The following is a 22,552-nucleotide window of genomic DNA, read 5'->3' on the forward strand; positions in this document are numbered from 1 at the left end:
TGACTGCTGCTTCCATGGGCGTTGATTGTGGATCCAAGTAGAATGAAATCTTTGACAACTTCAGTCTTTTCTCTGTTTATCATGCAGCTGCTTGTTGGTCCAGTTGTGAGTGAGTTCCCAAATTCCCCTGGAGCGCTTTGGCTTGCTGTCATGTCATGTTGTCAAATATATTAAAACCATATCTTTAAATAGATTTTTAGTATTCTTGCTACTTTGACTTTTTACAATGTTAATGAATGCAGAACTAACTCTGGCAATGATTTCTGCAGATTGAAAGTATATATACTTTCATATATATTGAAAATAACCTTATGTATATTAAAATCCTACATCAGGGTGCGGCTAAGACTGAGATGCGCAGATACGCTTTATGTGTCTAGTTAAAGACCAGATGTCATGTCATGGTCACAGTAGTTTAGATTCAGTAAATGTTTGTGCTTTCCTTTTAACAAGCAATCTTGATTAGAGGTTTTAATGTAAAAATATTTGAGGCTGGTAACCTCATGTTGTGAAATTCAAACATATATAAAATAGCTTTTTTTCCCCCTTCTTTTCTTAAACTAAAAGTCTATAATAAGACCGTGTTTCTAAATCTGACGGTTAACTTTGGAAAATGAAGTGTACACAGAAATGCTGCCAGAGAATTTTAATAATGATTTTCTGCTATTATAGTTGAGCCAACATTTCAGTCATTAACCTGAAACCACATTTGGTATGTCATCAAAACGACTCTGCCCCTCTTCTCCGTCCCTCATCTCACGCTCCTGCTTTGGTCCAGTCTCTCTGGGGTGCCAGGCGGTGGTGGTGCGCCTCATTCAGAAAAGCAGTTGGAGAACACAGTTTGTTTCCTCATTTCTTTTTTGATCCCTTTACTTTCATACTGGATGACAGTCTTACTGGAGTAATCTTCCTTCCTATGTTTCCTTTCCCCAAGGGAAGCATCCAGCTTCGTTTGATAGCAATAAACATTGGATAGATCTGTGTGTCTTCCGCTTACACACTGACCACAAACACTGTAGAAGGCTGAAAACTCACAGTGAAGCCAGCTAGAGTCCAAGTGTTATTGCCCCGCCCCATTGTCTTCCCCAGGAACTTTTAAGACATTCATATTGTTGCTTTCTTTCCTTGCTCTTTTCCACCATGTGTTGGTAGTCAAAGTTAAAAGCTTTATATACCAGACTGAATAATTATGTTTTAAAAAACAGTAATTATCAATACAGTATGTGTCTTGTTCCACACAGCTTTTTAAAATCACATAAATGAGCTGCGTCTTCTAAAGCGTAAGACTGACAGGCAGTTGTGAAGTTTTGCCACCGTTGCACAACCTGTTGCTCAGACTCTCTGCCTGCCTTTTCCTGAGTGTTGCTCTCAGGAGCTCCTGCTCTGCGGCATTCCAGAGAGCCAGGACTATCCACTCTGATCTGAGCAGGACAAGAAACTACTAGTAGCTTACAAGCTCGATGAGATTGCTTTATGAAGCATAACTTTTCCCTTCACTGTCTGTCAGGAAAAGATCAAAGAGTATATGCAGCAGCTTGTAATTTAAGCGGGAAGGATGATTCGACCGGCTTCCTAGATTGTTCTGAGGGACGGAGACCACCACTTCACATGATGGTGGATAGATTCAGACACAGGACAGGAGTTCACCCTGTGATAACACTGAAGCCAGGGCAGTGGCCTGCATTCATACCCAACTCTTGACGAGCCTCGTGGATACCTTTCTTGATAGCTGCCCTACATTGAACGTCTGAACTTTGGTAGACTGTATTCCTTTTGCCAGTTTTCTCGGAAATTCTAGTTCCAGGCCAGGACTGAACTCTGGTTTTCTGTGGCTAGACTCAGAAGAGGCTTTTGGTAGTTGCTGAATTATCTTTTCCTTATGATTTCAGGTTGAAGTCTTGGCCTCGGAGGATGCAGCCTTTGGACTCAAGGTGTGTGGTCTGATGCAGCTTCTCATGTAGGCTTTCAGTTCGCCATGCTGGGCTTGAAGGATCAACAGAGAGGACTTGTTTTTTAAATCAAACACTGAGGTTCTAAAATCTTCAAAAATTTAAAATTTCTTTGTGTCGTGATTGAGAGTAGACTGTTGTAGTATTTTCTTTACCTGCTTTCTTTGCTGCGGAGGATATGAGAAATGGGGCAGGAAACCAAGTTTCGTTGGCTTTTAAATTTGAATTAGCCATGGAGCAGGACTGGATGAAATTTCCCCCAGTTTAGGGGTGCTGAAATGTTACCAGAGTGCTGCATTTAATTCATAACTCTAGCTTTATTAGTTGGTTTATTCATCATTCCTTCTTTAAATATGTATTGAATCTTTATGTTTTAGTCAGGAGGCCCTGGGTGGTACCAACAGTTAATTTGCTCGGCTGCTAACCAAAAGGTTGGGAGTTCAAGTCCATCCAGAGGTGCCTTGGAAGAAAGGCCTGGTGATCTACATCTGAAAAACCAGCCTTTGTAAACCCTGTGGAACACAGTTCTACCCTGATACTCACGGGGTGCCTTGAGTCAGAATTGTGTTGACTCAACAGAAATGGATTAAAACCAGCTCCTGCCCTTAAGGAGCACACAGTCAGTTGGCAAGCGATAAGCTCATAAATCATCCTGCAGTACGATAGTGTCCATGCTAGGAACACTGAGGACAGGGAGCTGAGAAGAGTGAGAGTAGGAAGGCATTCCAGGAGGTTGGTCCCTGGGCTGAGTTTTGAGGGTTTGTATTATATTTAGGCAAGAGAGGAGAGCAGGAGAAATAAGAGCTATTTCTGGTAGGAAGTCACCATGAAAACAGTCAGAGGGAAGTAGAAGTACAAGTCGTCCTTGAGTTATGACCAACCAAACTTACGTGGAACCAAATTTACGACCATGCTTCTTTTTGTACGTTTTATCATTAGTGTGGCATAGTGGTTAAGTGCTATGGCTGCTAACCAAAAGGTCGGCAGTTGGAATCCACCAGGCGCTCCTTAGAAACTCTGTGGGTCAGTTCTGCCCTGTCCCGTAGGGTCACTATGAGTCTGAATTGACTCGATGGCAACGGGTTTGTTTTTGTTTTTTATCATTGGTGATATGTACTACGTACAGTGTTGCAGCACGTAATTTGCTTGTGTTAATCACATCAGAAAGTTTATTTGTAATGTTTCCAACTTCCAAAGCCAAAGATCGGATTTATAAAAATGCTGGTAATAAAAGACAATAATAATGGAAACTTAAAAAATAAATAAATAAAAAGAGGTATTCGATTTACATCAAACGATGGAGTCATTGGAACGGAACCCTGTCGTAAGTCGGAGACTACCTGTAGTTCAGTTTTGCCTATGTGGCAAGATCTGAGGTTGGAGAGGCTAAGGATTTAAGTTTTGTTCTGTAGAAAATGGGAAGCTATTAAAGGAGTTTAAGTCCAATAGTGATCAGGTTTGCAACTGAGACAGGTGCTTCTGGCCATTTGTGGAGGGTGGATTTGGGAGTAACTCAGGGCACTTGAGTGGACCAAGTAAAAGATGGCAAGGGCCGGGCGAACTAGTAGTGACAGAGATTAGGAGGAAAGGAAGGCTTTGGAAGAGAAGTCGGCCAGACGTGGTGATTGCTAGGGTCTGCAGGGGAGGAGGCAGGGTGAAGATGAGACCAAGGAGTATGCGGCGTGCTGCTGGGAACACGGAGGGAGGGGTTGCAGGTGTTTACAGAATGATAGCCATCTAGCCCTGTATTCTTTATTACACTGTTTGCCTTTTGCACTATATGGTGGTTATTTTTAAACAACATAAGTAAATTAGAAGAAGACACTTACTAGGGAAGTCCAATTTCATTATCGTATCAAGGTGTCATCAGTCACATTGAAAGTCACAAGTTAAGGAGAACAGGGAGGTTGATGGAAACTTTAAATTCAACACCTGTCTCCTAATGTGTGCTAATCTTAAACTTAAAACTAAAAATCGATTATTTATAATGTTTCCAGATTATATTCTACTTTTCTATTCTAGGTGTTAGACATTTTGGAAACACAGTCTAGTATTTGTGCTATAATTACATGTGAGATGGCATTGCAATACTATCAAAATCAAAACTATTCTGAGGTTAGAAACTTTCCAAGGTTTTACATCCTAAGTAAAATATAAATTAAAAGAAACAAGATAAATGAATATTTGATATACTAACTCAAATTTATACTGTTTTTTAATATTTCTGTATTTGTCAAAAATTACTAAAATTATTAAACGTAAATAGAGCTAATTCAGTATTATTTGCAGTATTTAACATATGATCATCTTCTGAATTTTGCGTTTTTTCTTTCATGCCCAGCATGCATACTGAATATTTAATAAACCTGGAGGGTCAGCTTTTGTGGACTCACCTCCATAATCCTTCACACTTTCTGAGTGTCCAGTAGTATTACAGGAGGTTAGCGCAGCCAGCAGCTCTCATGGCCTGCCCCACTGTGGAAGGGCTTTGTGTTTGTTTTATGCTTAAATTAGCAGATTGTTTTCCTTGCCTTAAATTCAGTTTGTTGGAAGAACAATTTGAAACTTTTTCCCAATAATTTTGTGACTTTCAAAATGTTAGATGCTTTTCACTTTGGCAGGCCTATACCTAAGTGTTTTTACATAATATGTAATTAAAAATGAGATTTTAGAGTCTTCTTTCTGCTTCGTTATCATGAAGACCACAAATATTGCTCCCATATTTAAAAAAAATCATAAATATATATGTAAGACAAATATAGTTATGAATTCCGAACATTATCTTGTTTCTTGAAAGTTCTGGCTGGATGTTCACCATTGGTCAGGTTTCGGAACACTTAATCACACACAGTTGGCCCTTTTTCAAGCCCAGTGGAGTGTATGAGCCCCATTAGGCCTCTGATCCTTTAATGATCTTTAATGAGCCTTTGAGCTTTCCTTAACTTCTTGGCCACTATCAGATTCTTGGCCACTTGTTTGCTTCCCTTTCTAAACCAAACTAAAGACTACGACCTTCGTATTTACTTAGTATTGAAGCATGAACTTGTCAGTCTTGTTGGAAAATGACTTTAGCATGTTGGGACTCATAGATACAAACAGCTTATTTTGGATATCGGCGTGGTGAAACTCTAAGCCAGGGAAATAATTTTGCAGTCATTAAAACTAGTTGAGGGGTGTCGTGAGATTAATTCTTCTAACGCTAATCCAATGGGAAATATTTTTGGTCTTTTTGTGATTCTCCAGTCTGAATTTCACACCAATACAGATTCATTGTTTTTCTAAGGCTTATCTCAAGTCAAACAGAATTTACAATTTGAAATGCCAATCACTGTGTCACAGTGAATTGAACACTTCAGCTGTTTTCCAGTGTTTCTAAACTTTTTTTTCTCTGACTTAATAAGTAAATTTGATTTTCTTGAGTTTGTGTCTGTGTGGGTCTACTAAGGTACTTAGAGTTTTATGAGTCCTTACTAAGATACGTCAAGTTACGTGTCCTTAGTGACACGTAACTTTAAGTTAATGGGTTGGGTGGTCCTTACTGAGATACTTAGTTACGTGTCCTTACAAAACAAGACTTCTGAATAGAAGAGGGTTCAAAGTAAAAAGTGGGCAAATACATATCTTTCTTTAAAAAAGGGAAGCAAAGTTCTACAAACCACAGACAACTGTTCTTGGTTTCAGTTTTGATCAAGCCTTGAAAATATTAAAAAGGTTATACAGTTCTATAGAAAAATAAATCAGGAGGTCCAGAGGAAGCCAACTTGGGTTGGTTCTTACCACAAGACAGTGTACCTTCAGTATCATAATGCATGAGATGGAGCTGCTTGTGGTAATAAGGTGATAAATCAGCTGGCAAATACATGTAAGTTTATATTGTAAAACAAAAGATTAAAAATTTGTCTCTGTTGCTTATGAAATTTATAGTTGGGAACTGAAAGCAAGAGGAGTGAATAAAATATTCCTGGGTTATTAAATCAAAAGACTATGTAAACGTAACTTTGTCGTAAGTTTCTAAAGAGGTTTTGTCAAAATCTAAATAAATCACTTCAAAGTTTTATGACGGTGAATGTCCTTTGCCTTCTCATTTGTTGTAGATAACTAAGTCAAGAATTATAAAGAAAGAAAAGTTTTATTTAATCCACTCCCCTATGAGGTAGAAAACCAACAAAACAAAACCGGTTACTGTTGAATTGATTTTGACTCGTAGCGACCCCATGTGTTGCAGAGTAGAATTGCTCCACAGGGTTTTCAAAAGCTGTGACCTTTCAGATGTATATCACAGGCCTCTCTTCTGAGGCACCTCAGAGTGGATTCAAACTGCCAACTTTTCGGTTAGTGGTTGAGCACTTCGTCGTTTCACCACCCAGTTGTTATGCCCATTATTAGATGAGGAAATTGCAGCTCAGAGTTTCAGTAGCTTGTTAAAGTTCACACATGAATCATTGGCAGAACTGGCTTGTGGACAAGGAGGGCAACCCCACAGCCTATTCTCTTTTCTGAATATCCTAAGAAGTGATGAGGTGTGCACAGCTTCTGCCTCTCCTTCCTCACATCCCACCTTCATCTTAACCACCCTCCCCCTCCGTCCCCACTCTACCCTCTTGCTGAGGCCCCTAACGACATCCCTGGCCCTAAATCTAGGGGAACTCTTCGGTCCCTGCATTGTACCTGCTTCTTTGCAGCATCTGACAGTATTCTTCCTTGGAGCACTCTTCTTTTGACTTCTCCAGCGTTGCTTTGCTAGTTTTCTCCTATTAGGCAGCCTTTGGTTTCTCAGACTTCTCTCCACTGCCGTTCAGTACACTCCATCAGGGCCCTGTCTTCAAGTCTTTGTCTTCTCGCTGTGTCAGGACCACCCGAAGTCGCATGTCTCTCTCCTACCCCAGGGTTTAGTCTTAAATATTTTACTAAATGAATGCATATGCATAAAGCCACAACTAAGTTTAAAAAAATACACCTCTTTTGATACAACGTATTCCTGAGGTAAATTCTTAGTTCTTACTTGTTTTGATGATAATATAATTTGGTTACAATTTTTTTTTTTTTTTTAAGATTTTTCCTTTTGGAAAGTAGTGGACAGAAATATGTATGTTATATATCACCTGTTCATTTATTTTTCATGTCTGTCTTCTGATTCTAAATGGGCATTAAAATTCCATAAATCCAAAAGTATTTTGGTGCACTCTTTTGACTGGTGTGTTCTTTGGAAGAAGAGTACTCTGAATTTTATGTCCCTTTTTGTAATTTTTGAAAGAAACAATTTAAAAAAGTATGTGGGGATGTCAATTTAAAATGAATTGTGAGGAAAATTAAGGGATATGCATACTGTGTTGTTCAAAAGCAGAAGAGAAAAAAGGAAAATGGTATGATTTAGGTCATCATAAGTGCCCTATATGGTCGCTATGAGGCAGAATCGACTCAACAGCCATGGGTTTGGTGTTTTTTTTTTTTTAGGTGCCCACAGCTGACAGGAGCTGTTCACTCCTGGGCCCCCTCGAGCTCCCGCTATTCCTAGATCACCAGCCCCTGGTGGAAAGGGAAAGCTCCAAACTACTCCCATCCCACACTTTTTAAACCCTGAGGAGCCCTGGTGGTATAGTGGTTAGGCACTTGGCTGCTAACCAAGAAGGTCGGCGGTTCAAATCCACTAGCTGCTCCTCGGAAGAAAGATGTGGCAGTCTGCCTCCGAAAAGATTATAGCCTGGGAAACGCTATGGGGCAGTTTTACTGTGTCCCACAGGGTTGCTGTGAGTCAGAACCGACTCCATGGCAATGGCACTGGGTTTCTAGGAGGGGAATATCAAACTCAGGTAAGGCATTTTCTCTAAAACTCTACCTCAGGGCCCTCTGTTCATTTTGTCCCTTTCCATTCTGCGTTTTTCTTCTTTCTCTCTTTTCTTAACATTTTATCCCTGTACAATCTACCCTTCCTCCATGTTAGAGAAGAGGAAGCCAAGGACCAAAGGTTTACATGCTTCCAAGGTCACGTAGCTCATCACGGGCAGTGTGGGATTAGAGTAAAGAATTTTAGTAGCTTGTTGTGTTTCCTCTTAATATTTCAAGTTCTGGATACAGTTTCTATTTCTGCTTTTAAATTTATACATTCTATTTCTTTTTCTCTATTTATTCTTTTTTCCTCTTTTGGCAATAATTTTTAGTATTTGTCACCTAAAATTTATTGCTATTTTTGAGAAAAGCTTAGCTAAGCTTTAAAGTATCAAAAAATAAGAGTTTAATGTAAATCCTAAATTTGTTTACTCATATGTATTGTTTTTTGTCAAGTCTTGTTTGAGTAGAAATCTTAAAGAAAAATAACATCAAACTGGTCCTCTTACCCCTAACACAAAATTCACTGAGCCCTTAACCTCCCTCAGGGCCTAATTTGATTCCTGGCGTTTCCCCCTGTCTGCGTTTCAAAAGAGGACCTACCTCCAGAGGCAGTTCACACCACCCTCTTGTGTGACGTCCTCTCCCACTGTGGCAGCTTTGTGGCTCTCACAGTCCTTAGCTTACCCAGCACTCACTGCCTAGACAACTCCCTGGGAATGTCTCTCCTCCCAACTTGTGTCTTTTTCCTTTTTATATGGGAGACAGCATGGTATGGCCCAGCCCAGCTCCGTTATGTGGCATTTTTCCCAGCAGAAGTGTAAGCTTATAGACTCCACGTTGTTCATCTTTGTATGTCCTTATTGCTTTGCACACGGTAGCAATAAATAAGTATTGCTGACAATTTAGAATTCTCCTGATGGTGTAACAGTTGTGATTGCTAAGAGCAAAACAACAAGTGATATCAACACACTGCTTTCTTTTTCTAATCTGAGATGTTCTCACTGATTCTCCCATTATCTGGGTTAATAAGTTAGCTTGGCATCTTATTTTGATTCTCTGTAGAGCCTACCTGAGGGAAGACATCTTCATTGTTACTGCTGTAGCTTGTTGAAGCTGTTGAATGGGTACGGTGGACATTGAAAACCAGTTGGTGCCAGTTTTCTCACTGTTCACTTACATATGTTTGTTAATGAAGCTCTGCTGTTACGGTCATTGATTCCATTCAGATTCATCCACAGCAATCCATGCAAACACACCTGTAGGGTACTTGTTAGGTGCCAGGCACTGGGAATGCACAGGTGAGAACAAGAGACCATTGCTTCCCTGGACCTTGCATTCTAGATGTAGCTTTTGGAATGATTATATGCCAGGCAGAAGTCTAAGAAGAGATGCAAATTTGTACTTTCCTCTTGGGTATAATTGTATGCTCCTCTGTGGTAAAATTAGAGCCCCTGAGTGGTGCAAACGTTTAAGCTGGGCTACTAACCAAAAGGTTGGCAGTTTGAAACCATCCAGAGCTGCCTTGGAAGAAAGGTCCGGCAATCTGCTTCTGAAAGGTCACAACCATGAAAACCCTACAGAGCATGCTTTTATTCTGAAACACATGGAATCGCCCTAAGTCAGAAGTGACTTCGAAGCAACTGTTTTTTGCTTGTTTTTCCTGTGGTAGCTGCCTTAATTGCATCTACTTGTATTCTACAAAATGGAGTAAGATTCCAATTTGACTTATAAAATGTATAAATAAGAAAGGGTTGACCCATTAATCCATTGCCATCGAGTCGATTCCAACTCATAGCGATCCTATAGGATGGAATAGAACTGCCCTATAGAATTTACAAGGAATGGCTGGTGGATTCGAACTACTGGCCTTCTGGTTAGCAGCCTGAGCTCTTAACCACTGCACTACCAAGGCGCCAACAAAGAGTTAGTCACCTATAAATATAATTTCAAGTAAAATCAAAGGAAAATTTATCTTTTTGTTTTTTCTTTTTATAAGATACTTGTAATTTTGGAAAAAATGTATAGTCCTTGGCGATCATAGTTGGCAGCAACATAAGTCACATTTGGGCTTATTACTGCCTTCTGAAATCTGACCCTCGTGGAAATTACCTACATTTCCGTCTTTCCCACCTTCATATAAAAACAAAACGTTATGATATGATTTCTAACTATTTGTTGTAACGTCACGGATGAGCACTTGTGTGGCTGAGGAAAGACTAGAGCAAAACAGTGGCAGCGTATCTCTGAATAGGCCACTTAGCTAAATTACAAAAAAAAAAACTGGACCTTGAGAAAAATGGCGGAGGTTCATTTGCTAATTGTTTTTTTCTGACGGGTCTACCTTAGAGGGTTCCAACTTGAATTGTGTTAAAAGTCCGTTTCTTTATTCAGTTTTGTATCTGAGGTGTTGTCTGGAAGATTTTTCTGCTTTTAAAAGCGGTCCTCACTGCACGTTTTGGTCATCAGGAACTGTGCTGTTTACTGTAATAGTTACCAGCTGCATGTGGCTGTTTAAATGTAAATTAATTAAATTAGAAACATTTCTTCTGTGGAACTAGCCACATTTCGGTAGCTACGTGTGGCTACTGGCTACTGGATTGCATCAGTGCACATATACAGCAGTGCCATCATTGCAGAAAGTTCTGTTGGGACGGCACTGGTCTAGAAAACAAAGGCGCCAAGCATGACACAGACGTTTTAACATAATGCATTTCACCGTTGGAACAGCCACAGTTTTAATGGATGAGGAAACAGGATTAGAGCAGGCAAGTAGAGAACAGAAGAAATTTGCAGAATGCGGTAAATCAGAGGGAATGTTCTCTTCAGTAAAAACATAGAGTAATGATGACATTTCTCATTAGATTTTGAGAGTAGAGTACTTTGAACAGAGGCATGAAATTAAGCATCCTTCTAGTAGTGACTCTTATAAAGGACCATTGATTCATTGATTTGCCTGGGATGATGCCTGGGGGCTACCAGGTAATATTTCAGTTTTAGAATGTTTAGTTTGGCATAGTGAGATGCTACCTATTAAAACGTTTGTCCCATTATTAACATAACCATGTAAGAGCATACATTAATCTTCTTTTTCAAAACACTTCTTATGTTGTTTTTTTCCTATAAAGTTACCTTAACTCTGGTTCTCTTTCCATCTTCTTACCCAGGTGTCATTTAGTGAATTTGCTTGGCTAACTCTCTAAGTGGCTATGAACATAACTTGGGTGAAAGTATATTTAAGGTACTATTTCGTTGGGTCCTGGTGGCTCAGTGGTTAAGAGCTCAACTGCAAACCAAAAGGTTGGCAGTTTGGACCTCCCAGTTACTCCTTGAAAACCCTGCGGGTAGTTCTGCCCTGTCCTATACGGTCACAACAACAATGGGTTTGGTTTGGTTCTGGGTCTCATTGAAATGAAAATAGCAAACATTTTCTTTTTGGAGTTCATAATCTCATGAACTCGTTACTTTTCGTAGTATGTAGGGTTTATTTTTGCATTAAAATTTTTTTAATCTAATTAAAATCTGTTAGGCATTCTTAAAGAGACAGAGGACTAAGTTTATTGTTTTAGTGACTAACTCTAAAAATTATAGAATAGGTATTGGTACAGCAAAAATAATTGCTTTTTCTCCTTAAAAGAAAGACCTGAGGAGGAAAAAAAAAACCCTACAGGAGTTCTGAAGCAGTGATTTGGGAATCCACAGAGTTCTTTTGTTAGAGAATTTCCCAGCCTCTGCTTCTGCCATCTGCTGGTGATTCAAACGCTTACATTCTTGATTTTAGAAGAAATTTGTTTTATTCTATTTAGGAAACATTTTGTGAAAATGTCCTATTTATAGTCACCTATTTTTTTCATAATATTTGGATAGTGTTTGGCTTGTTATGTTTAATGATCTTTTTAAAGGGTATGTTAGTTTCTCTTCCAACTCTGCGTTTGGAGGAATACATGAATATAAAACCTAGGAAAGACAGGAGAATGTGAAGGCCAAAGGACATGCAAGTAAGAGATAAAGAGCAAGACTTATTAGTGAAGGGTCTTGAATGCTGTGATGAGGAGTTATTTGAGAGCTGCTGGGGTCTTGCCTAATTTCTGACTTTATTAAACGTGGAACAGACTTCGGTCCTGCTGTTTTGTAACTAAGATGACTTGACTGGGAGTGAACAGACCCACAGGAAGTAAGTAAGGCTTACTCTACAGTAAGCCCCAGGGTGTGAAGTCTCTTAGATGTGCTGAGTCATAATTTTCCTTCTGTAAAGTTGGAAAATTGATTTCTGGATATCGCTAAGGTTCTTTTCAGTCCTAAAACTGGACAGGCCTGTAATTCTGTCGGGTTTCCTGTATTCATTAGGTCAGGCCTTCCGTGTGTCCCCATCTGTCACTCTTCTCACTCTTCCTGCTCCTGTTCATTACTGTAAGCCATTCTCATCTTCTTAGGACAAAGACAATTTTTTTTTTTTGTCCGTAAGTAAATCCTCCCACTAAATAAAGCCCGGCAAAAAACTTTAAAAGAGACAAAATACAGGGATTTTATTTTCTGCCACCTGCCCTCTCCTTTCGCAGTTGTCTTCAGAGCTACGTTGACTAATTTTAAGGCCATGGATGTATGGGCCAGAGATTCTTCCATCATTTTTTCAAAGAGGAAAAAAACAACCAGTTACCGTCGAGTCGATTCCTACTCAGGAACCCTAAAATATTAATCTCAATTTTTTCACAGTGAAGAAGGCCGAGGGAACTAAAGCAACTTGTTTCAGGCACAGTTTAGTGGCAAAATAGAACAACCATCCAAGTTCCTGCCTCCTAGGCCAGTATTCTTTATGCAGACTTGCGCGCAATGCCTGTTATTGATTCTCCCCAGTTCGGGAACTATATATTAGTTTGAGCCTTACAGAATTGTCATTTTTACAGCTGAAAAATGGTCCAGTGTTTGACATTTTCATATGGTTCAACTCAATTTATGAGAATTTTATTTATATCACTTTATATCCATAGTGAAAACTGTTTTTCCCCTTGAAAGTTGTTTGTTCTGGTTGGAATATGTGTGTGCATACTGTTTGAAGTATTAGGGGATCTCAAGGTGCTTTTGTGTGGTTTAATTGGCATGAAGGTACCTACTAGGCAACATAACCCAATAAAGAATGTGTTATGTTTTCAGAACGTGCTTAGATGTTATATGAAAATCACAAATATTTTCTCATGACCAAGTGGGTTCTTAGTGGGATAGGATCTCCGGTTCTGGACAAAAGATTCTGCCAGTTGATATGGATGGCTGGCCCTTTAGATGAATGTGCTGACTGCCTGCTGTCTGTCCCTACATCTAGTGAGTGCATCTGCATGAAAGTGTTTGCCGTGATGGTGGGGAAGATAGCAAAAAGTGAGTTGTTGTTGTTAAGTGTCATGCAGTAGGTTCTGACTCGCAGCGACCCCATGTACAACAGAACAAAACACTGCCTGGTCTTGGGCCATCCTCACAATCATCGCTGTGTTTGAGCCCAGTGTTGCAGCCACTGTGTCACTCCATCTTGTTGAGGGTCTTCCGCTTTTCCATTGACCCTCTGCTTTACCGAACATGATATCCATCTACAGGGACTGGTCCCCCTAATAATATGTCCAAAGTATGTGAGATGCAGCCTCGCCATCTTAGCTTCCAGGGAGCACTCTGGCTGTACTTCCTCCAAGACAGATTTGTTTGTTCTTTTGACAGTCCGTGGTGTCTTCAATATTGTTCACCAACACCGTAATTCAAATGCATTGATTTTTCTTTGGTCTTCCATATTCACTGTCTAGCTTTTGCATGCATATGAGGCCATTAAAAACACCATGGCTTGGGTCAGGCTCACCTTAGTCCTCAGAGTGACGTCTTTACTTTTTAACACTTTAAAGAGGTCTTTTGCGGCAGATTTGACCAACGCAATATGTTGTCTGATCTCTTGACTGCTGCTTCAATGGACGTTGATTGTGGATCCAAGTAAAATGAAATCTTTGACAACTTCAGTCTTTTCTCTGTTTATCATGATGTTGCTTATCAGTCTAGTTGTGAGGATTTTTGTTTTCTTGATATTGAGACGTAATTCATACCGAAGGCTGTAGTCGTTCATCTTCATCAGTAAGTGCTTCAAGTTCTCTTTCCTTTCAGCAAGCAAGGTTGTGTCATCCGCGTATTGCAGGTTGTTAATGAGTCTTCTTGCAGTCTTGATGTTGTGTTCTTCGTATAGGCCAGCTTCTGTGGATTATGTGCTCAGTATACAGATTGAATAGGTATGGTGAGTAGAGGGGAGCATAATGCAATAGGATTCTTGATTGTTTTTGTCAGACTTCTGTTCCTTTTTAAAAAGCATTAGGGATTAAACATGGCCTCCGGTGCTGTGGATATCAAAAGTGGGCTTTTGAAGTGAGGGAGGGGTATGCTGAAAGAAAGCTTATTTACTTACATATTCTAGAGTTTGATTGACTCCATTTTTCTCTTGGGACATGATTTTGGCACTATTTTTTGAGGAGTTTATTTCCTAGTAATAATAAGAATGCATATATTCTCCTTATCCGCACCTTCAAACACCTGCTCATTTGGGATGTGCACATATAATTAGAGGCAAGTTTTAGGTCTGGGCTGTAAAATTCCTTAGCGTAGAGTTACTGTGGCCATATTACCAATCATCAAGCTGGTGAAGAATTTGTTGAGAAGAAGCACAGAAAATATTCCTGGAGCAGGGAATGGGAATTTTGATTGTGTGTGTTTTAGATTCTCTACAGTGCCAAGTTCTAAAGCCAGTTTTGTTTCTTCAGATGGTGAAAGCCTTCCTTCTCCCCTCCTCCTGCCTTAAATCTGGCATCTTCCCAAGACACGTCAATTTTTGCAAGTCAGTTGAGAATGTCAAATGGCTGGTGTTGAAAGAGCCAGTATGTTGGAAGAAGCTTAAAGCCAAGTAGAACATTTATATAAATTAAAAAATATATATTAGGAGATTATTACTAAAAATCAGATTAGGGAAAGGAAAAAAAAACCTGTTGAACCTCACATAGCAGATGTATCGCCGATAAATACTTGTAAAAGATATTCCCCAATAAGCAATAAAATTACCATTTTACAACAGAGGTAATGTATCCTGTGGGTACGTTTGCAAAGATATGCCAACAAAAATTACATGCGGCGTTCTTGGAGTAATAATGCAAATAAAACATTTCATATTCTAGCTTAAGTATAACCATATTTGGAAGCAAGAAAATGTCTGGGAGGCTATTTGTTGTATCTAAATTCTGATTTTACTTTGGTCTCTTAGCAGTTGGCTTTTTTATGGCCTTCATTTCTTCGTGTGTATTGAAGAGGACCGAACTATCTGACAGAGTCATGGTTGAAAATCTCATAAATTCTAAATAATAGAAGTAATATATATCATTTCTTGCTTGCTTTGTTGCAGTAATAGCCTATTCTCACCGTTTCTTGAATTCATTTGGTATCTTAACTAATGTTGAATTTTGCTGTGTGTAATTGATTCATTTGTGCCCAGCTACTTTTCACATTGTCCACGCAGCTTGAAATAGCATAAGTCCTCATGTGCCAGGACTGGGACTTGGTGCTGTGACTCACTGGCCACTTTCTTTGAGGAGGACATTCAGCCTGTGTGGTGGCGGAGCTGGGCTGACGGGTGTGGCCCTCTTCCCTGGGCCCAAGCACACCCCAGGTGCTGGTTTCCTTGGGTTGCTGAGCACCTTTCTGCTTGCAGCAGGTGTCATCACGGATAGGTATGTGACAAGGAGTGATGAATATGACCAAGTACCGGGATTTATAGCACTGTGCCCTATGTGATAGAGATAAAGCAAGTTACAGCCTACAGAAAATTCGACTTTTTCCTAGCTACTTACGTTAGTTTAAAACAGTTAACGGGCTCCTTCCTGAGAAGCCACCTACATTTTTATAAGAAATTACTCTTAACCTCCCCTACTCTTCCCCAAATTAAATTTTCATTTCATTTCAGAATGACTATTTGTGTATCTCACGGGGGAGCAGGTGGAGCTAAAGAATGGAGTACCACATGAATACATATGATTTTAAACAGGAATTGGCTATAGGCCTAGATTGGATATTACACATGAAATATCATGACAAACTCAATAAGTTTATATACAAAGTAGTCTAAAAATAATCCCAAGCCAGTTTCCTGAACATTTCTCCGATTTTTAAAAGAATTTTTGTGTCTTAAGTTAACTCCCTTCTTCCAAGTTTCTCACATTATATTCCTGTTTTTGTCTAGTTTAATTTTTTGTCCCCTGATAAAAGTATAAGCTGATTCTCTTCAGTCATCTTAATTTATGAACCTTGACTTCACATACAGTATTTTAAAACTTTGATAATGTGCATTTTTGGCATAAGAACGACAATGGGTGTTCAGTTTGACAACATCATCTGCAGTAAGTGGGCAATTTGGGAAACAGCTGGGAAGCCCCTGATTTTTAAGATTCAGAAGAAGCTTCTTCACCATGTGGATTTTCCAGGGGAATCAGGTTTGATAGTGAATAAGTACCTTTTATTTCCCTCCAAGTAAATATGGCTAATGTAGACAAGGTAGCGTTTTATTTCACCTTCCTGTGGGCCATGAGATGGAACTTGTGTCGACTGCATATTCATGAAATGACTTTGCATGCTTTCTGATGGTCAGCGGGGTTTTTTGTCGTGTGCTTTTTAACAGTATGTGCAACATCCAGCAGCCCAAACATTACAAACACAAGTGTGTGTGCTGTGCAGCGAATGGTTTCCACCCGTACCTGCATCCGTTGTTTTCTCTTACATAGGATGTATGGAGAAGCTGACCTCCCCAAAGGTGAGTTTTAAAAGGAAGCCAGTAGAGGTCTGCCAGGTTTGTCGGCTGGAGGCACGGGCAAGAGCAAGGCCTGTCTGAACTGCCACTCAGTTTTTATTCTGTGAGTTTGCAGGGTTGGTGATTAGAGTGGCTTTGGCCCAATTATGCTGTGATTATTCTGCTGCACTGTAATTGACTGGGGAGATATGCTAATACCTGTCATTTGGGATGATAAAAGATGAGCGGGGGCCGCAATGCATTATTTAGCTGGCTGTGTGATAGATGAGGGATGGGGAGAGTGCTTTAATTGCTGAGAGGAGAGGTTAAGCTGAACGAATGGATGAATTAGAAATGAGTTTTTTTATGGCTTGTGGAAAAGCGAAATAAAGGAAAATGTGCCTTAAACTGAAGCAGCAGATAGAAATGAACACAACAAAGCTAGATCCTCCAGGCAGCAGGCCGTATCCATTTCAATATCAACGAAGAACGCAGTTTAGTCTTCAGTAAACAATAATAATAGCAAGGAGAATATACAATAGATTCTCGTATTAGCAAAAAAAAAAAAAAAATTTAAGGAGTTGTTTTCATTTGAGATGACAATATTTGTGATTTGTAGTCTCTTAAATTCGAGCTGTATCTTAGGCTGCGTTGAAATGGGCAGTGAGTCTGGATTTCCCGCTGTGTGCCTTCTGAGTGTTAGCTGAGAGGGATCTTGATTTCTTATGCCTGTGTGTCTTTCAATAAATGCAGGCAGAGGAGGGGAAGAAAAAATGAATATTTATAATACTCTGAGAATCTAATAATATAATTAGTGAGAGAGGGTTACAGAAAATTCTTGAGTGACAGGATCAAAGCTGTTCCGCGGTACAGTCCTCAGACACCACACACTTAGGTGCTGGTATTTTTATGGGAAAATATTGTGGAAAGAGCGTTCTTTTCCTTTTCATATTGTTTCTTTTTTCCCTACCCCTATGTAATCTTGGCTCCATATTTCACAAAAGTATTTTAAAATCTTCGCTGTAATCTGCATGGTTGCCTGTGTGATTTAACGTTAGGGTTTTTTTGTAGTTCAGTTTTTTTGTGCAGTCAGTAGGTAATGATTTTGAGAATGCAGTCAGAACAGCAGTTTGCAGAAACGGGCTGTAAGACCTGAAGGTTGAGACCTTGCCTGCATCCTCGGCTTCCAGGCACATAAAGATGTAGAAGCAGGCTCTCCTGGCTCTACTGTTCTGTCGTGCAGATGAGGCCATGGGAAGGCAGGTTGGATAGCGGTGGTTGTATTTTTTGTAAAATGAAGAAAATCACCCTTATATATTGTTGAATTATCTCCAGACAGTGAAGCTTCTCAGAGCCTGTGCGACTCATCCCAGGTAGCAGAATTTACCGGGGAATAGCTATCAGCCAGGTTATTGAATGGTAATGGATCTGTCTGGAACGAAGCATACCTATCGGAATGGATGTCAGGTGTAGACAGATGAGGCGCTCTGCTACTCAAATAGGTTCTGTTAGAACTGATTCCAAACCCCTCCACCCCCCATGTATAATTGGCACTTCTTTACTCATTCCTTTTGAAATAAAGTGAAGTTTTCTTATGGATATTTTTCATCAGTGTCTTTCTTGGAACTCCCAGGTAGACTCTCGTAGTTACATAACTTCCTGAGACAGATTTAATATGAAAAAAAAAGGGCTGCTTATATAGAGCATCTTGTAAAGTAAAGTAGAAGTTATAGAGAAAAAGATGCAGTTAGCTTCCAAGAACTAAATGGACAAAGATAGGACCAACATAGCAACCTGTAAGCAGACGACAGAGCCTGAGAGCAGTTTTTACAGGCTTTATTACACAAATCTGAAGTGTCCTGTTTCAGAATGGAAGTGCTAGCTCCATAATGAAAGATGGTGGGTAGAACCTTGGCTATGTGATAGCCTGACTCTTTTTTTCTTATCAATAGTATAAAAAGAGCTCTATGTAAACCTATTTACTGTCATACATCATTATTTTTTATTTGTGTATTAGCAGTTTATAATTTTTTCATCCTGTTAGGCAGTTATTCTATCCTGACCCTGACTCTGTGACTGAGCCTTAGCTGCAATTATTATCATTTGAATGAGAAAATGATTCTCTTCTAAAAGTCCTTAGTTTGGAAGGTTTCTTTTTGTTTAATATAGTCAGAAAAAAATTGGTGTCTGTTGGCTTTTCATTGCTTAAATGCTGTAATATGTCTCGCTGTAAATTTGATTTATGATACCATGAAATTGTTCGTTTACACTATTGGGTGGCCATAACTGTGTGATGTCACCATTTGTGTGAGATTAAGTTCTTCCTCTTGGAAACGTTGTATCTTAAAACTGAAGTTTGTAGTACGAAGCAATGTAAAACCAACTTCCTTAAATTTCCTTAGCGTCTTTAAATGTCTCTGGTGGCCCATACTTATACTAAAAAATGATTCATTGTTTCTCTGAACCACGTATTTAATTGGGTGCCTTGTATTTTATCAGGCAACTCTATAATCTGTCCTATGGGGCACCTACTGTGTGTCAAGCTGGGTGCCAGTCCTTAAGTGATAGACTAAAAATAAAAGAGAAGGTAACTGAGTAAACTATTTCTGTACTTTTTTTACAACATCTAAAGCCTATTATTGTTTTTCAAATGACCCAATTAAACTGAAGTGTCCACGCTAAAAGTCTTTCCAAACACGCCCACTGTTGTAGAGGAGAAATATGGCACCACAGTAGAATTTTTCCAGCAGCTAATAAACACTCGTTTGCAAGGGGGAAGGGAGCCCTAGTGGTGCAGTGATTAAGCACTCGGCTACTAACTGATAGGTTGGTAGTTTGAACCCACCAGAGCTCTGCAGGAGAAGGATCTGGCAATTGAATTCTGTAAAGATTATAGCCTAGAAAATCGTATGGGGCACTTCTGCTCTTTCACATGGGATTGCTGTAAGTCAGAATCTGCTGGATGGCACACAACAGGAACAGGAAAGTGAGACAGCAAATATGAAAGGAGCTAACGATAACCCAAGTGTCTGTCACGTTTGGAGATACCACGGTGTTTGACAAAACAGTCATGATCATCCAAATGTACTTTATCGAGTACAAATGTGGGAATAGGCTCAGAGGGTAGAAAGCTGACTATAAAAAAAAAAAAATAGCATAGATGGTTAATAATAAAACACACCAGTGCTTTTTCCTCTTTACCAAGATGCTGTCCATAATTTTATTCAATAGTTGGTTATGTATGGAATTACAGTCAATAGGTAGACCTAACAATCTGTTCCTTCTAGAACTTCCAAATGGCCAGGGCGTTGCCAGGGAGAATTTTAGTTCTTCATGATTCACCACAGGGTGACATTACTTTAGCAAATGAGCTTACATGCAGGGTCTGGTTCTCTGTTCTGTAAGGCTCAGAAAGCGGTTTTACCAGGAGAAGACCGAGAGATGGAGGAACTGTCTCCCTTGAGAGGACTCACTATCCAGCCTGCTTGGCAAGGCAGTTCTCTGCTTGGAGGCAGACCTACAGAGGAGGAAGTTGCTTCGTAAGTTTGGCATCAGAATACGGGATGGTTAATTGAAAAATTTGAAGGTTGTGATACCTCTTTCTCCATAGTAGGGGTGCCTTGCTAGTGTGTGATAATCTTTGATGTCCTTCAGCCTGGGTTCCTTCTCCTGTTTGGGCTTTGTCATGTGGAACCTCTGTGATTCTTTTTCCATGCTTCTGTGGCTGATCAGGCCCTTGTTTGATTAGTATAGTCTTTCTTGAGAGAGATCAGTACTTCTGGTTTGGTTATAGGTAGGTCTTGCTCTTTAAGGTAACTTTACATATATCTGCCCAACTGTAACAAATAGTAGTCCTAACTGTGTTTCACAAATTTCTGTATACATAAATATGTCATTTATTTTTATGTAATTTTTATATTTTTCATAAAAGAGGAACCTTTTTGTTTTTCACGCATTTATAAACATTGCGTGGTAAAGTAGAGGGTCAGTGAAAAAGAGGAAGACCCTCAACAGGATGGATTGACACAGTGGCTTCAAAAATGGGCTCAAACATAGCAACAAGGATGGCGTAGGACCTGGGCAGTGTTTCATTCTGTTGTACATGGGGTCGCTATGAGTTGGAACTGACCTGATGTCACCTAACGACAACATAAACATTGAGAATCTAAAGCCCCTGTCTGTAGAAAGCTGGTTTAGCTGTGCCCACATAAAACATTTAGAGGCTGTACTGTTTTTCTAATGATACAGAAATGTTCTTCTTAGCATTCTTCTGTTTTGAGTAAATTGTTGTTCACAGTAAACAGTGAAGATTTGTATTTGTTTTCGTCTTTATTCTTCCAATTCTTCTCATTCATGAATACTTGTAACCCAATCCAAAGTCAGTCAAATGGAAAAGGCATAATGCTGGCCGAACTCGTAGAAAAGACATCCAAGTGCTCACTTTGCTGCCAGTGGCCTGAAGTGTGTCAGTCTCCACTGCTCCCACATCTTCTTCTAAACAAGTCTGAATGAAATGCACTTTGCATGTTATGATTTAGGCGTCAGCTCATTTCTCCCGTTCTGTTCCTGGCTTGTCATGGTCACTCAGCACCTTCTGAGTGTAAGGACAGTGCTTTCACCAGACCTTGTCTCCCCCCCGCCCCCCGCCCTTGTTTCTCTTCCATCATGAGTTCTCACTCCTTCCTTCTCCTCTTTTTGTCTTGGTAGCCTCCTCCTTCCTTTCCTCTTCTATACAAATAAACAGGAGAGGAAATTAATGTCTTATCTTCTCTTATTAGGAGCTGTGTACAATTCTGAAAAATGCTCTCCCAGTCCAAAATAAAGCTTTTGCACCAACTTCAGCTCACACTCGGGCTTGTTAGGTGTCGTCAAGTTGGCCCTGGCTTATAGCAACCTGTTTACAGCAGAACAAAGCACTGCCTGGCCCTGTGCCATCCTCCTAACCATCGCTGTGTTTGACCCCATTGTTGTAGCTGCCGTGTCAGTCTGTCTCTTTGAGAGTTGTCCTTCTTTTCTCTGACCCTCTACTTTTCCAAACATATGCCCTCTTCCAGGGATTGATCCCTCCTGATAACATTTCCAAAGTATATGAAAGTCTTGACATCCTCGCTCTTAAGGAGCACTCTGGCTGTACTTCTTTCAGGACAGTTTGTTCGTTGTTCTGGCAGTCCATGATATATTCCGTATTCTTCACCAACACCGCAATTCAAATGCATCAGTTCTGCAGTGTTCCGTTTTCATTGTCCAGCTTTCGCATGCGTATGAGGTAACTGAAAACCATGGCTTGGGTCAAGCGCATCTTAGTCATCGAAGGTCACTTTGTTTTTTAGCACTTTGAAGAGGCCTTTTATGGCAGATTTATCCAGTGCAATACCTCATTTGATTTCTTGACTGCTGCTTCCTTGGGCATTGATTGTTGATGCAAGAAGAATGAAATCCTTGACAACTTCAATTCCTTCGCCATTTATCTTGATGTGGTTTACTGGTCCAGTTGTAAGGATTTTTGTTTTCTGTTGGGGTAGTTTGTTTAAACTACCAAACCCCCTCCCCCCATAAAATCCTTATTTGCAAGTAGTTCTTTTATGTATGTAAAAAGAATAAAGTTATATTTAGGTAAAAAGATTATTTTAGCAGCATTTGATCATATTTCGGAAAGTTTACTCTCTCAATCCCTATGTACCCCATAACCATGTTGGTGAAACTCATAAGGAATGTAAGTTAAAAGAACTACAAATTAATAGAAACTTAAATGAAATACTAAGAAACCACTGCAAAATGCTCCGAAATACAATACTTTTGAAGGTAATAAAGTCTTTCTGTCTCTGTCTTTTTAAAAAAACAACTATTTTAGCTCTGGATGTTATTTGGTTCTATACCACAGTCCGGCTGTATCATTCCATATGTGTACACCTAAGAATTTGTTAATGTAAGTGGTGATGATATTGTGGTTTGAAGTTCCTTTTATTTTAAATTCAGAGAGCATCTCTAA

General features: G+C 39.6%; 1 protein-coding gene across 4 annotated transcripts in view; it reads left to right on the top strand.

The window, feature by feature from the left end:
* The window catches only part of ARID1B (AT-rich interaction domain 1B), a 502,278-nt gene that overhangs the window by 302,443 nt on the left and 177,283 nt on the right, over window positions 1-22,552 (top strand). For 3 of the 4 annotated variants that reach the window (XM_049904492.1, XM_049904463.1, XM_049904483.1), the window contains exon 5: window positions 1,890-1,931. The exons of the other annotated variant lie outside the window; for it this stretch is intronic. In XM_049904492.1, coding sequence (XP_049760449.1) covers window positions 1,890-1,931 — 42 coding nt within the window. The remainder of the gene's footprint in view (window positions 1-1,889; window positions 1,932-22,552) is intronic. 4 annotated transcript variants of the gene reach the window in all.

This window comes from Elephas maximus, chromosome 1 (genome assembly GCF_024166365.1).
Source record: "Elephas maximus indicus isolate mEleMax1 chromosome 1, mEleMax1 primary haplotype, whole genome shotgun sequence".
Lineage (NCBI taxonomy): Eukaryota > Metazoa > Chordata > Mammalia > Proboscidea > Elephantidae > Elephas > Elephas maximus.